The sequence below is a fragment of the Plecotus auritus genome, assembly GCF_963455305.1.
Source record: "Plecotus auritus genome assembly, chromosome: 10".
Lineage (NCBI taxonomy): Eukaryota > Metazoa > Chordata > Mammalia > Chiroptera > Vespertilionidae > Plecotus > Plecotus auritus.
In genome coordinates this window covers 18,624,424-18,637,309 of record NC_137785.1, presented here as the reverse complement: position 1 = coordinate 18,637,309, position 12,886 = coordinate 18,624,424, and the positions used below count along the sequence as shown (strand labels likewise).

Sequence of the window (12,886 nt, the reverse complement as noted above, 5' to 3'; positions counted from 1 at the left end):
AGAAATGGAGGAAAACCAACGACTGGATATAGAGTTCAAAACCACGGTTAAAAGGTTTTTCAAGAATATCCTAGAAAAGGCCAATAAATTTAGTGAGACCCTCGGGGATATGAAAAAGGACCAACTAGAAATTAAACATATACTGACTGAAATAAAAAATATTATACAGAGACCTAACAGCAGACTAGAGGACTGCAAGAATCAAGTCAATGAGTTGAAATTTGAAGAAGCAAAAAACACTCAACCGGAAAAGCAAAAAGCAAAAAGAATCCAAAAAATTGAAGATAGGAGCCTCTGGGACAACCTGAAGCGTGCCAACATCTGAATTATGGGGGTGCCAGAAGAAGAGAGAGAGCAAGATACTGAAAACCTATTTGAAGAAATAATGACTGAAAACTTCCCCCACCTGGTGAAAGAAAGAGACTTACAAGTCCAGGAAGTGCACAGAACCCAAAACAAAAGGAATCCAAAGAGGACCACACCAAGACACATCATAATTAAAATGCCAAGAACAAAAGACAAAGAGAGAATATTAAAAGTAGCAAGACAAAAACAGTTAATTACCCACAAGGGAGCACCCATACGATTGTCAGCTGATTTCTCAACAGAAACTATGCAGGCCAGAAGGGAATGGCAAGAAATATTCTAAGTGATGAATAGCAAGAACCTACAACCAAGATTACTCTATCCAGCAAAGCTATCATTCAGAATTGAAGGTCAGGTAAAGAGCTTCACAGATAAGAAAAAGCTAAAGGAGTTCATCACCACCAAACCAGTATTATATGAAATGCTGAAAGGTATTCTTTAAGAAGAGGAAGAAGAAGAAAAAGGTAAAGATAAAAATTATGAACAACAAATACATGTCTATCAACAAGTGAATCTAAAAATCAAGTGAATAAAAAATCTGATGAACAGAATAAACTGGTGAATATAATAGAATCTGGGGCATAGAAAGGGAGTGGACTGACAATTCTCAGGGGGAAAGAGGTGTGGGAGGTGTGGGAAGAGCCTGGACAAAAAGCGTATACCTATGGATGAGGACAGTGGCGGGGGAGGTAAGGGCAGAAGGTGGGGTGGGAACCGGGTGGAGGGGAGCTATGGGGGGAAAAAAGAGGAACAATTGTAATAATCTGAACAATAAAGATTTATTAAATTAAAAAAATAATAAAAAATAAGAAAAACAAACAAAAAAACTGTATAACATAGTATGATATCACAAACATTGTAGGAAATATTAAAAATCTGCCAATAACAGGATTACTACTATTATATTCTAAAATATTTTTCCCCCTCTGGCTCTATTTTTGTACATCAGTTTATGTTGTTCATTATATTCCACAAATGAGTGAGATCATGTGATATTTATCTTTCTCCCACTGGCTTATTTCGCTTAGCATGATGCTCAGAGCTGGTTCTCTGGCACCGGCCCCACCCACAGGGTCTGGGGTCTCAGGACCTGGAGGAACTAAGAAGCCACGTCTGCTCTGGAGATGATCTGGCAGTACACTTCTGCATTTGGGTTGAGTAATTCCTGTCAAAGAAAGAAGAGATCTCTGAGCCCTGTAGCCTTCTCAGAATAAGTGCTGTGTTTCACAGGCGCCATGGGGGCTGACTGTGCTGGGGTGTCTGTCCCCAGGCACCTCCCTCCTCCCACCCTCTGTCATCACTTTTCGCTGCCCTTTCCTGAGCCTGGAAGCACAGCCAGGGCTGGGCTGGGGGCAGATCCTGGGGCTCCTGGGACCTGCAGGACAGAACGTTCATACCCCACACTCACCTCTTAGATGGGGCCTGCAGTCTTGGGGTCGGGTAGGGGGCCCTGTGCAGGGAGGAGAGAGGGCATCAGAGGACAGGGATGGAAGGCAGCTGTGCCTACTGAGTAGCTGTCTTCACACCTGTAGCCCAGCACCCTAATCTCAGCCCACACTGCACCCCCTCACCCTTGTTAGCCTGGGACCCCTGACTGGTGCTCCCAGTGCCCATTCTGCTCCATGCAGAACTCAAGGGTTCCCTTCAGACCCAGTGAGGGGCCCAGGGCAGACTCAGGATGGGGCAGGGCTGGTCCACCCCTGATTGGGGGCCTCTCTAGGCCAGGACGGGGCTCCCCTTGCGCTGGCTGTTCTGGGGAAGGGGTCTATGCTGTGTTGCGAGGTTGGATGGTGCCCCTGCCCTGAGCGTGGGTCTCTGAAGCCCTGGGTGAGGGAACAGGGAGGGGATGGACTTACCGGGAAAGCAAAGGTTCCAGAGGGACTCTGGCCTGGGAGCAGAGACAGGAGGCGTTAGCACCCAGAGGGGAGGAAGCTTTGGCCTGTTCTCCCAGGAGGGGGTGGTTCTTTAGCTCCCAAGAGTGAGGGGTGAAAGGTCATCTCCAAGGGCAAGACCCTCTTGGCATTTCAGGGTCCAGTGAGGGAGAGGTGGTGACACATGACACAGCCTACAGGTCAGTCAGGGTTGACTGGGGAGCCAGGGTCCCCTGTGCAGAGTGGTGATGAGAATACCCCTTGAAGCCCAGGGAAGGGTCAGAGCCTGAGAGACAAGAGCAGGGGTGGACACTGTGGGTCAGCCCAGGGGCTTGAGGCTGAACAGACACTCACCAGGGGTGGCCGCTGGTAGTGGGTGCTCTTGGAAGGCACGCGGGTCACTGGCCCTGGGGAAGGCTTACTTGTGAGGGGTCCAGGGGAGCTTTGTTGTCACAACAGGGGGCAAGGAGGGTCTCCTTTCCCGTCAGAGGGAGGAGGTCTCTCTCCACAGTTTAGGGGGGACGGGCCCAGGAGAGAGGAACTGAGGCAAGGCCTTAAGGATCCACGGGTGACCTGGGCCCACAGGGGAAGATCCCACAGGCAGATGGGGGTCTGGGAGGAGTAACAGGGAAAGGACTGAGGACTTAGGACAGGAATCCACCCTGAAGGTGTGACTTAGTGGAAAGGTTAAGGCCTCAGGGGCAGCAGTGCCAGCCTCATGGTGCCCTGCTGTGGCCAGACCCGCCCCTCAGGCCTACAGAGCTACACTGTGACAGTGGCCTGTCCTGTCTCCATCCACCTGACCTAGAGGCAAAAACCACACCACAGGCCCTGCTGTCCTCCTGTCTCACACATCAAGGTCATGGTTACCAAACCCTCCTCATGGGGGCATTTGACACACCCAGCCTGTCCAGGCTCTTCCACCCTCAGCTGTGTGGCCTTGTCCAGGATGACTTTCAGACCCTGAGGCAGCCCATCCCCTCATCTGGGAAGGTGGACTTAGATAAACAACAGGAGGTGCCTTACAGAGCACTTACTACCTGCTGGCACCGCTGCAGGTGTGTGGAGAGAACCAGGACAGTCCTGAGGGCACAGTTCCTTAATCATGCCTCATTTATAGGTGAGGAAGCTGTTGAGAAAACAGCAGCTGGTGAGGGAAGAGCTTAATGGTGAGAGTTAAGGACATCCATGGGGAAGTTGGGAGGCCACAGGGATCTGGCCCAGAACCCTCTGAGGATGGGGTCTTTGTCCTCCTGGCCTGGGCTCTGCTGGGGGTCAGCCTGGGTCAGGGGACAGGATTAGGGTGAGGGTGAAGGAAATGCCATGGTACCTCCTAGTCCTCCTGAGGTACAGGAAATAGCCCAGGGAGGCCCCCAGAGCCACCACGACGAGGACCCCGATCACGCTGCCAACGATGGTTCCCACAGAGTAGCCCATGTAGGTTTGTTCTGCAGAAAGGAGAAGGGAAAGGGGGTGGGGTGAAGGCCCAAGTCCATTCAGGGGAAACCAGGAGGGGCCTTGCAGGGGGAGGCCTGGTGAGGGAGGAGGGAACTGCCACCTAGTCTGTGCGGTTTGGGAGTGTCCGTCCTCCTGACACCCCACTTAGGTGGTTGCATCATTCTCTGTTTTGCACATTTAAACCTTCCATTGGCTCTACCTTTGCTCGTACTCTCACACCCACCATTCCCATGTCCTGGTAATTTTCCTCTTAACTCCTCTTTCCCTCACATATTCTGTCTCTTACCCCTGTTTCTTCTTTTCCATCAGTATGGACAGTCTTAGCGGGCACCTTACCTGCCAACTCAGTGCTGATGAGTAATAAGAATGTGCTGGGAGAAACCAAGATGGTGGCATAGGTAAGCACCTAAACTGCTGCCTCGCACAACAATTTCAAAACTACAACTAAAAGACAGAACGGACACCATCCAGAACCACAGGAAAGCTGGCTGAGTGAAAATTCTACAACTAGAAGGAAAGAGAAAAGCTCACAGAGAATTGGAGGTACGGCAAAGGGTCTTTGTGCGCGCAGAGAGGAAGGGCGGCTGAGAGCCTGGCTGACTTTCTCTGGTGGAAGGGGGAAGGAAGCCGCCGACCGCACTGAACCCCAGTTCTGACTGCACTGAACCCCAGTTCCGGGCGAGCCCCTGGGGACCCATGCTCTTACGGGGGGGAGTCTGGACTCTCGGGCGGAGACTCAGGAGCCGGGGAAGGCAGAAGTCTGAAGGCGCATGCTTGCAGTGCGCACAAAGGCTGCGGAGGTTGCCACAGGCTTTCCTTAGTGGAAGGGAGTTGGAGGCTCCTGACTGCACTGAGCCCCAGTTCTGACTGCACTGGACCCCAGTTCCAGGTGAGCCCCTGGGGACCCATGCTCTTGTGGGGGGAGTCTGGACACTTGGGCGGAGACTCGGGAGCTGGGGAAGGCAGAGGTCTGAAGGCGCGCATGTGCGCGCAAGGGCAGGGCTGACGGGAAGCCAAGACTGAGACTCCACCCCATCCAAGCTGAGCACAGAGGCTACTGCAATTTGGCAAGTCTAATCTTATAAGTTCTCCAGCACCGAACTTCTCCCAGCGTAGACACAGCTGATCCTCACAGCCAACTGGCCTGGAGGTCAATTCCTCCCAGTGATACCAACAACAATCAAGACTTAACTACAACAAGGCTGTACACACAGTTCACAAAGGGGTGCACCAAGAGTGTCCACCTCAGGTTAACTGGGGAGGCAGACCCACTGGGCCATATTGGAAACCTAGCACACAAATCTACCTTACCAACTCAGGGAAGCAGTGAAAATGTGGCGTCAAAGAATCAGATCACAAATGAAAGAAATGGAGGAAAACAAATGACTGGATATAGAATTCAAAACCACGGTTATAAGGCTTTTCAAGAATATCCTAGAAAAGGCCGATAAATATAATGAGACCCTCGAAGATATGAAAAAGGACCAACTAGAAATTAAACATACACTGACTGAAATAAAAAATATTATACAGAGACCCAAAAACAGACTAGAGGAACACAAAAATCAAGTCAAAGAATTGAAATACAAAGAAGCAAAAAACACTCAACCGAAAAAGCAAAAAGCAAAAAGCAAAAAAAAAAAAAAAAAAATCCAAAAAGTTGAAGATAGTGTAAGAAGACTCTGGGACAACTTCAAGTGTACCAACATCAGAATTATGGGGGTGCCAGAAGAAGAGAGAGAGCAAGATACTGAAAACCTATTTGAAGAAATAATGACTGAAAACTTCCCCCACCTGGTGAAAGAAATAGACTTACAAGTCCAGGAAGTGCACAGAACCCCAAACAAAAGGAATCCAAAGAGGACCACACCAAGACACATCATAATTAAAATGCCAAGAGCAAAAGACAAAGAGAGAATATTAAAAGCAGCAAGAGAAAAACAGTTAGTTACCTACAAGGGAGCACCCATACGACTGTCAGCTGATTTCTCAACAGAAACTATGCAGGCCAGACGGGAGTGGCAAGAAATTTTCAATGTGATGCATAGCAAGAACCTACAACCAAGATTACTCTACCCAGCAAAGCTATCATTCAGAATTGAAGGTCAGGTAAAGAGCTTCACAGATAAGAAAAAGCTAAAGGAGTTCATCACCACCAAACCAGTATTATATGAAATGCTGAAAGGTATTCTTAAAGAAGAGGAAGAAGAAAAAAGTAAAGATAAAAATTATGAACAACAGATACATATCTATCAACAAGTGAACCTAAAAATCAAGTGAATTAAAAACCTGAGGAACAGAATAATCTGGTGAATATAATAGAATCAGGGGCATAGAAAGGGAGTGGACTGATAATTCTCAGGGGGAAAGGGGTATGGGGGGGTTCATGAAGAGACTGGACAAAAATCATACACCTATGGATGAGGACAGTGGCGGGGAGGTAAGGGCAGAAGGTGAGGTGGGAACTAGGTGGAGGGGAGATATGGGGGGAAAATGGAGAAACAATTGTAATAATCTGAATAAAGATTTATTTAAAAAAAAAAAAGAATGTGCTGAGTGTTTTCGATGGTCCAGGCAGGGTGGGAAATACTCTACCTTCATGTCATCTTATCCTTTTACACCCACAAGGGATGGGGGGTGTCACCCCCATGAGCACAAACAGAATTAGGGATGGGAGGTGCTTAATAAATGGCTGGAGGTCACAGAGCTGGTGAATGATAAACGACATTTTCACCGAGTTCTGCTTGACTTTACAGCTACTGACAACAGCGTTCATAAAAATACCAATAATAATAGGTACATTGACTGAGTCCTGACTGAGCATGTCCTTGGCTGAGGGGTTTATTCTCATTAACCTAAAAGAAATATCCTAACAATGGTGTTTAGGTCCAGCTGTTTTATTCCAGGTTAGAGATGAGGCAATGGAGGCTCGGGTGGGTGAGAGCCTTCCCCGTGGTCAGACAGCTAATACTCATAGAACCGAGACAATGAGGAGATTAGTCTAATCCTGGGGTCCTTATCCATGTGCTCTCTAGGCTCTGAAGGAGGCTCCCACCTCCTCAAGGCGTTCATCCATCTCACCCCCCTGCCCGTGAAATATACAAAGGCAAGTGAGAGAAGTCGAGGCTCACTCACATTGCACATCCAGCCTGAAGGGGTCACTTCTGCCAGAAGTGACGGGGTTGAAGACCTCACACTGATAACCCCCAGCGTCCTCCCTCCTGACGGGGTCTATAGTGAGAATGCTGTTGTCCCGGGACAGCTTCATCCTGTCGGTGAGCAGGAGACTCTGGTTCTTAAAGAGCCACCGGATGGAGATCTCTGTGTCATTTGTGAGGCAGGTCAGGACCACGGCGTCCTTATGCTCTGTGACTGTGGCATTGCTGGCTCGGAGGGCGGGCTTTCCTACTGGCTCTGTGGACAACAGAGGAGGTGACTGGCTGGGAGTGGGCTCCTTCCTCAGAGATGTCAGCCACTCACAGTCCACGGTGAGCTCTGTAAAGGTCACCAGAGGAGGAATCTGACCTCTGCAGGGTGACGATCTTTGTTTAGGTGACAATCTAGATCAACTCAGGATGATCCTGACCCGTCTCCCTGGACATCTGAGTTATTAGCACCGGGAGTCTTAGACCATGTGTCCAGCATCTTCATCACCAGGTGGCATTTTCCACCCATTAACTTTTGTGTGACTCTTTCCCAGACCTTTCTGAAACTTTCTAAATACTCACACCCCTCTCTGGTATGGTGGCTACACACAGAGATGGAAAGGCATTTCCTTTTAATTAAGTAATTTATTAGAGAATGAGAATGGCCCAGCCATGACCTTAGGACCTGGAGAAGTTTCAATCTAAAGGATTTCTCCTTCTGACTAGGACGTTCAATTCCTGATGTGAGGATTGAATAACAGGAAGAAGGAAGTCCCTAGAGAGATGTAGTCAGTTTTAACAACAGCTGGTACTCTTAGCTTCCTGTGTAAACTACACACTTGTGGCACTGCTCCTTCTGTCCCATGAATCTACCTACTTGTCAGGTAAGCACCACCGTTCACTGCGCTCCGTAGGAATGTCACATAGACTCGTGTCACACAGTGTTGTACAGCTGGTGACTTTAGAGTCAGGACACAGCTCAGAGGGGTCTCCCCTGTGGCTCACTCTCTCCCCATTTCCATGCAGCCTGGTCTGAGGGAGGCCATGGTGTCGATGGGTGACATTATTTGGCCAGCCAGAGGACAGGCCACCCATGCCCCATCACCACAGACCCTTGTCCCACCACAGAAGGCACAGAGCAGCCAGTCACCAGGTGAGCCTGGAGCAGTGCAGGGAGCAGGGGTCTGTCCTGCTCACCCCTCCTCAGAGGTGGTGTCCTCCTTTAGTTTGGGGACAAGAGGTGAGCTTGTTCAAAGCCTTGTATGTTCCTTGTAGCACATGGAGCAGGTAACAGACAAGAGGTGACAGAAGGAAAGTGTTAGTGACAGAAGAAGCAACTTGACCTTGAGGACCCTTGTTCCCCACTGGGAAGCCCCCTCTACCATTTGACTCTTTCTGGGGCTGAGAGAACCCCCTCCTCACTTTCCATGGCTGGATCCCAGCTCTGCCACGAGAGATCAGAAGAGCAAGGGAGGAGCCACTGGGAGGAATGGAAGCCTCACACCAGGACAAGGGTGTGAGTCACCAGTCAGAGGTGAAGTGAACCCGTGAGCTTTGGGGACTGAGACCTGTCCTTCTGCCTTTGACTTCCTGGTTGAGTCATGTAGAGAGTAGATCAATGGTTTACATGCCTCTGTCAGGTGGCCTGTTCCTCTTGTTGGCCTCATGGGGAAAAGGAGCCCTGATAGGGTCCAGCCGAAGCTCTTTGTCCTGGTGACCTGGGAAACTGGCTCATGATGGAGCCGAGGCTGCTGCTCCCACTGATTTCTGTGTCCTCTCCTGTTGTCCGGGAGGGTGGGCCTGGACACAGGTGTTTGCAGGTCAATCTGGGGAGACTGCGTGCTGGAGGAAGCAGAGCAGAGTAAGGTAGTGTGGCTGGAGTGAAGGAGGAGACAGATAAGGGACATGGAAGGAGCAGAGAGAGGCAGAATGCCCATGGTGAGCAGCAGAGGTTACAAGTGACTTCAAAGATGCCGGGGCCAAGAGCCCACAGCTGCCCCAGAGCAGGAGCAGTGCAGCCTGGGAAATCTTCTCACAGTGGAACAGCCCCACAGTCACCAAGGGACTTGGCTCCTGAGGGGGCTTCAAGGACAGGTGGTCAGAGGGATGGACATGGCTCTCAGCACCTGTAGGGACAGGGAACAGGTGTGGCCAAAATGTCTTAGGACTCTGCATTGAAATTCCAGTCTTTCTAGCCATTATGCATCATTCATTCATTCTGTCATCATTCACCATCATTCCTTCCCTCCTTCATGAAAGAGCAAGTGAGTGCTGGTCCCTGAGCTGGTAGCAGCTGTAGGGTGGAGAGTGAGAAGGCAAAGCCCCTTCCTTCATAGCTAGTGGGAGTGACGCCAACACATCAGGAAACAAATAAGTGGTTTCAAGTCCAGTGCAGGGAGGGGTGGATCGGTAACCTGAGGGGAAGGCCTGGGCATTCCCAGGAGTGACTCTGATTGTTATTGCAGGTAATTTGATTCTAGAGTAAAAATTAATTCTCCATTTGCTAAATCACCAGACCAGAAAATCTACCTTGAGCTGGGGAGTGGTAAGAAAAAGCACTGAACCAATGGCTGGTCTCAAGGTCCAAGACAGTTAAGACCCTCGTGGTGGAGGAAAGGATGGGGCTGTGGCTGTGCAAGGACCTTGCTGTGTCTGTGTGAGTCTGATGCAATGACCGTATCACACTGTGCCTTCGTTTCCCCTGAATAAAAACAGAGCAAATGCTAAATGGACTCTGGATTACCATGTTGTCTGTGAATTGACCTTAAAACATCCCTGAGTACTTGGCCTCAAGCCAAGTATAGAGGAGACACTGACTTAAATGGCCACTACCATTATTTGCCTCCATGAGAGAGAATTTCTGGGCTGACCCCTGGTGGACGAGGAGCTGTCAGGAGCATCTTCTCTCTGTTCCTTCCGGGAGACTTGACTTCCTCCGGAATCTCCTAAGTCCCTCAGAAGAGTCAGCTAATGATACAGGGTATTTTGTTTACCTCTGCTCTCCTGACACCGCCTTAGCTGAAGGACTAGGTTCTGTCCCTGTCCTGATGTGGCTCTTGGAGCTGAGCCCTGGCTGGTGAGCAGGAGTAGAGGCACTGTTCCCACCCAGCCCTTCCAGGAGGTCAAACCCAATCTGACACAGGCCCCCCAGGTTCCCTGGAGTCAGGAGCCCTGGGACAGGGGTCTGGGAGGGGTTCCTAGTCTGAGCTTCTCTGTGAGGATCCCAGGGTCCCCTCAGGCCAGGGTGTGAGCAAGCTCTGCAGGGTTTTCTCAGTGTCATGGTCATGGGGAGGGGGCCAGGGTCTGGACTGAGATTCTGCTGAGTCTCCTTCTGCTGAGTGATTCCCATCAGACTTCTCTCTGTGGAGAATGTCTGCAGGGCTGGAATCTGGGAAGGGAACTCTGACCTTAGAAAGTTTGTCTCCACTGTGTGTGTCCTGCACTAATCACCAGACCAGAAAATCTACCTCAGTAGATTTTCCCAAACCCATCCAGGGAGATGATGCAGAGGGGGATGGAGGAGAGTCCAGGGCTGTCAGTCCTGTGTGTGCAGTAGAGTTCACCCACCTGACACCCAGAGGTCAGAGAGCAGTCACTCACGGTATACACGGAGCTGTCCAGTTACTTGTTCGCTCTCATAATCTTTGTTTGTGGCTTGTAGGATATACCTCCCTGTGTCCTTCAGGGTGACGTTCTGGAACAGCAGGGATCCATTGGGGTATATTGTCTCTCGATCACTGTATGCAGGCCCGAGGGTAATTTTTTGAGTGTCTATTACATATGATACAATTTTACAGTTGTCGTCCATTTCCCTTTTGTACCAAGCATAACTTCCAAGATTCCCAGGCAGATTGTGGACACGGAGAAGCACATCCTTCCCTTCGGCAGCATCGGGCGGCACTGATTCAATAGTGAGCTGGGCAGTGGTGGGCAGGCTCCAGAGGGTGAGGAGTGAGGCTAGGAGGGAAGAGAGAGACTGATCAATATTTGGAGCTCTGTATTGGGATGGAGCGGTGAGTCCTGGGTCCTGAGCAGGTCTCTTCATCTCTCAGCCTTGGTCAGAGTATGTGTGTGTGTGTGTGTGTCTCCTGTGGTCAAGGTCAGCAGCATGGCCACCAATACTTCAGCACCTCTGAACCTGTTATTTCCTTGTTTTGAATACTGTTACCCAGGTGTCTGCCCTCAGACCCCTGCTGACACTCAGGGGTGTCCTTGGGAGACCCCTTCTCTGATCACCTTCTCTAAAGACCTCTGTCTTCACTTTCTGACCTGTCCCTGGGCTGTTCCCTGCATGGCACTTGCGGGGACCTGACCTCACATCTAGATCTTCCCTTGCCTGCCTTCTCCCATAGAACATGAGCTTCATGGGGGTGGGGGCTTGTCTGATCTTGTTGCACCGCAGTGTCTGCAACAGGCTGTAAGTACCTGTGGGTGAATGAGTGAGTGTTGCAGGGTCCTGCACCTCCTGGGATGTATCTGCCCATTTCTGAGCTTGGTGGTAAGGACAATGTTTAGTGCTCCTGGTTAAATCTCCTATCTCCTCACATAAATTGTTATTATCTGAAGTTTTCAGCATTCAACTCTCAGTGATGAGTAAGTTGGGATATGAAGAGCCGTTGAGGTTTTCCTGTCCCTCATCGTTTCCACATCATTTTCCTGTGCTGAGTCCCCTCCCCCATCCTACTCTGCTCCGCTGTCTTCTCCCCACAAGTCCAAACAGAAGCCCCCTCCCCCTTGTTTTCTCTGAAAGCCCTGTGCTCCCAGGAGTCCCCAGCTAGCCTGTGCCTGTCCTCCTCCCATCTACCACCAGGTAGTTGTCCCCTCTTACCAGCCAGCAGGAGCCCCTGCCTGGGGGCAAGTCCTCTGTGGGCAGGGGCTGAGGGGGATTCCATGGTGTCTGCTGCCTGCTCTGTCCCTCCTTCTGTGGGAAGAGCTTGGATTCCAGAAATGCTCACAAGCACCGCTGTCCTGGTGGGTGAGATGTGCTGTTCCTCCTCCCTGTGCACTGAGCCTCCTCCAGGGCCAAGGTCACTTCCTTGGTCACATGGGCCAGGGGCGGGGTATGTACCGAGGTTCCTCCCTGCCCTATCGTTATTCCTGCCTCCCTTTTCTTTCCTCTACATTTTCATTCCCTGTAACTTGAGGCTTCTACCTTCTTGCACAGTGACTCCTCCCCATGTTCACACACACACACACACACACACACACACACACACACCCCTTGCTTGTGTAGTAGGCTGTTAGGCCTGAGCAGAGTAGGACAATAAACCAGTAGGGAAGGTCACCCGGGTACCTGGCAACGTGCAAAACTGAACTGGGATCTTGCCCCCGGGTAACCTTTTCTCCTGGAGCATAGCCTGGTTTTGTAATTTAGACCCTCTGAACTTTCATATCACTGGTCATGTGGTTCAGGCCCTCCCTGACCTTTCCTCCCCGGCATGTTGTTAGTCATGTGGGTTAGATGCCCTTAGAGGGGGACGAAACCAGAGACCTAAGAATAGCCCTTTAGCATTAAGCCCCCAGGACAATGAGGTTCCGACTGGCATCAAATACATCTAGGCCTCAGTGGTGTTTCAGCTCCAGTCAGAGAAAAGCAGCAAAATCAGATGAGTCAGGACATAGCTGACATCAGGATCTACTGCATTGACTAAGGACCTTTGACCCTAAAGGACACAACTGGAAAGCTGATGAATATTTTATTGAGATCCTCCCCTGAGACCTCCAGATAACTGCCCTCAAGAAGAAGAACCCAGTGCGGCTCTTTCTCTCTGGAACACATCCGTGCCTGTCCCCACTCCTTCTTTCCTCAAGGCACTTATATTTGTTCTGTGTTCTAAGCTCCATGGGTTCTTCTTTTGCTTCAGTAACTAGTTTCCTGAGCCCATTTCTTCTACAGCTCACTTCTACCTCTATGACTTTCTAAATAAACTCTCTCTTATAATTTGAGTTCTTGACTCTGAATTCTTCTCTTAGCTGAACTCAAGTACTGAGGTTGCTGAATTGAGATCCCATCTAACTCCTTAGGTCAGTGGTCGGCAAACTGTG

The 12,886-nt window shown here is 50.1% G+C and overlaps 1 protein-coding gene across 1 annotated transcript; it reads right to left on the bottom strand.

The window, feature by feature from the left end:
- Positions 1–1,127: 1,127 nt before the first annotated feature.
- On the bottom strand, positions 1,128–11,842 carry LOC308236155 (cell adhesion molecule CEACAM4-like). Its single transcript, XM_080645525.1, has 6 exons — positions 11,670–11,842; positions 10,442–10,798; positions 3,568–3,685; positions 2,223–2,254; positions 1,775–1,816; positions 1,128–1,531 (listed from the first exon to the last, which is right to left on the bottom strand). The coding sequence occupies exons 1-6, from the start codon at positions 11,731–11,733 to the stop codon at positions 1,329–1,331; spliced, it is 816 nt and encodes a 271-aa protein (XP_080501651.1). The 5' UTR covers positions 11,734–11,842; the 3' UTR covers positions 1,128–1,328.
- Positions 11,843–12,886: the final 1,044 nt, after the last annotated feature.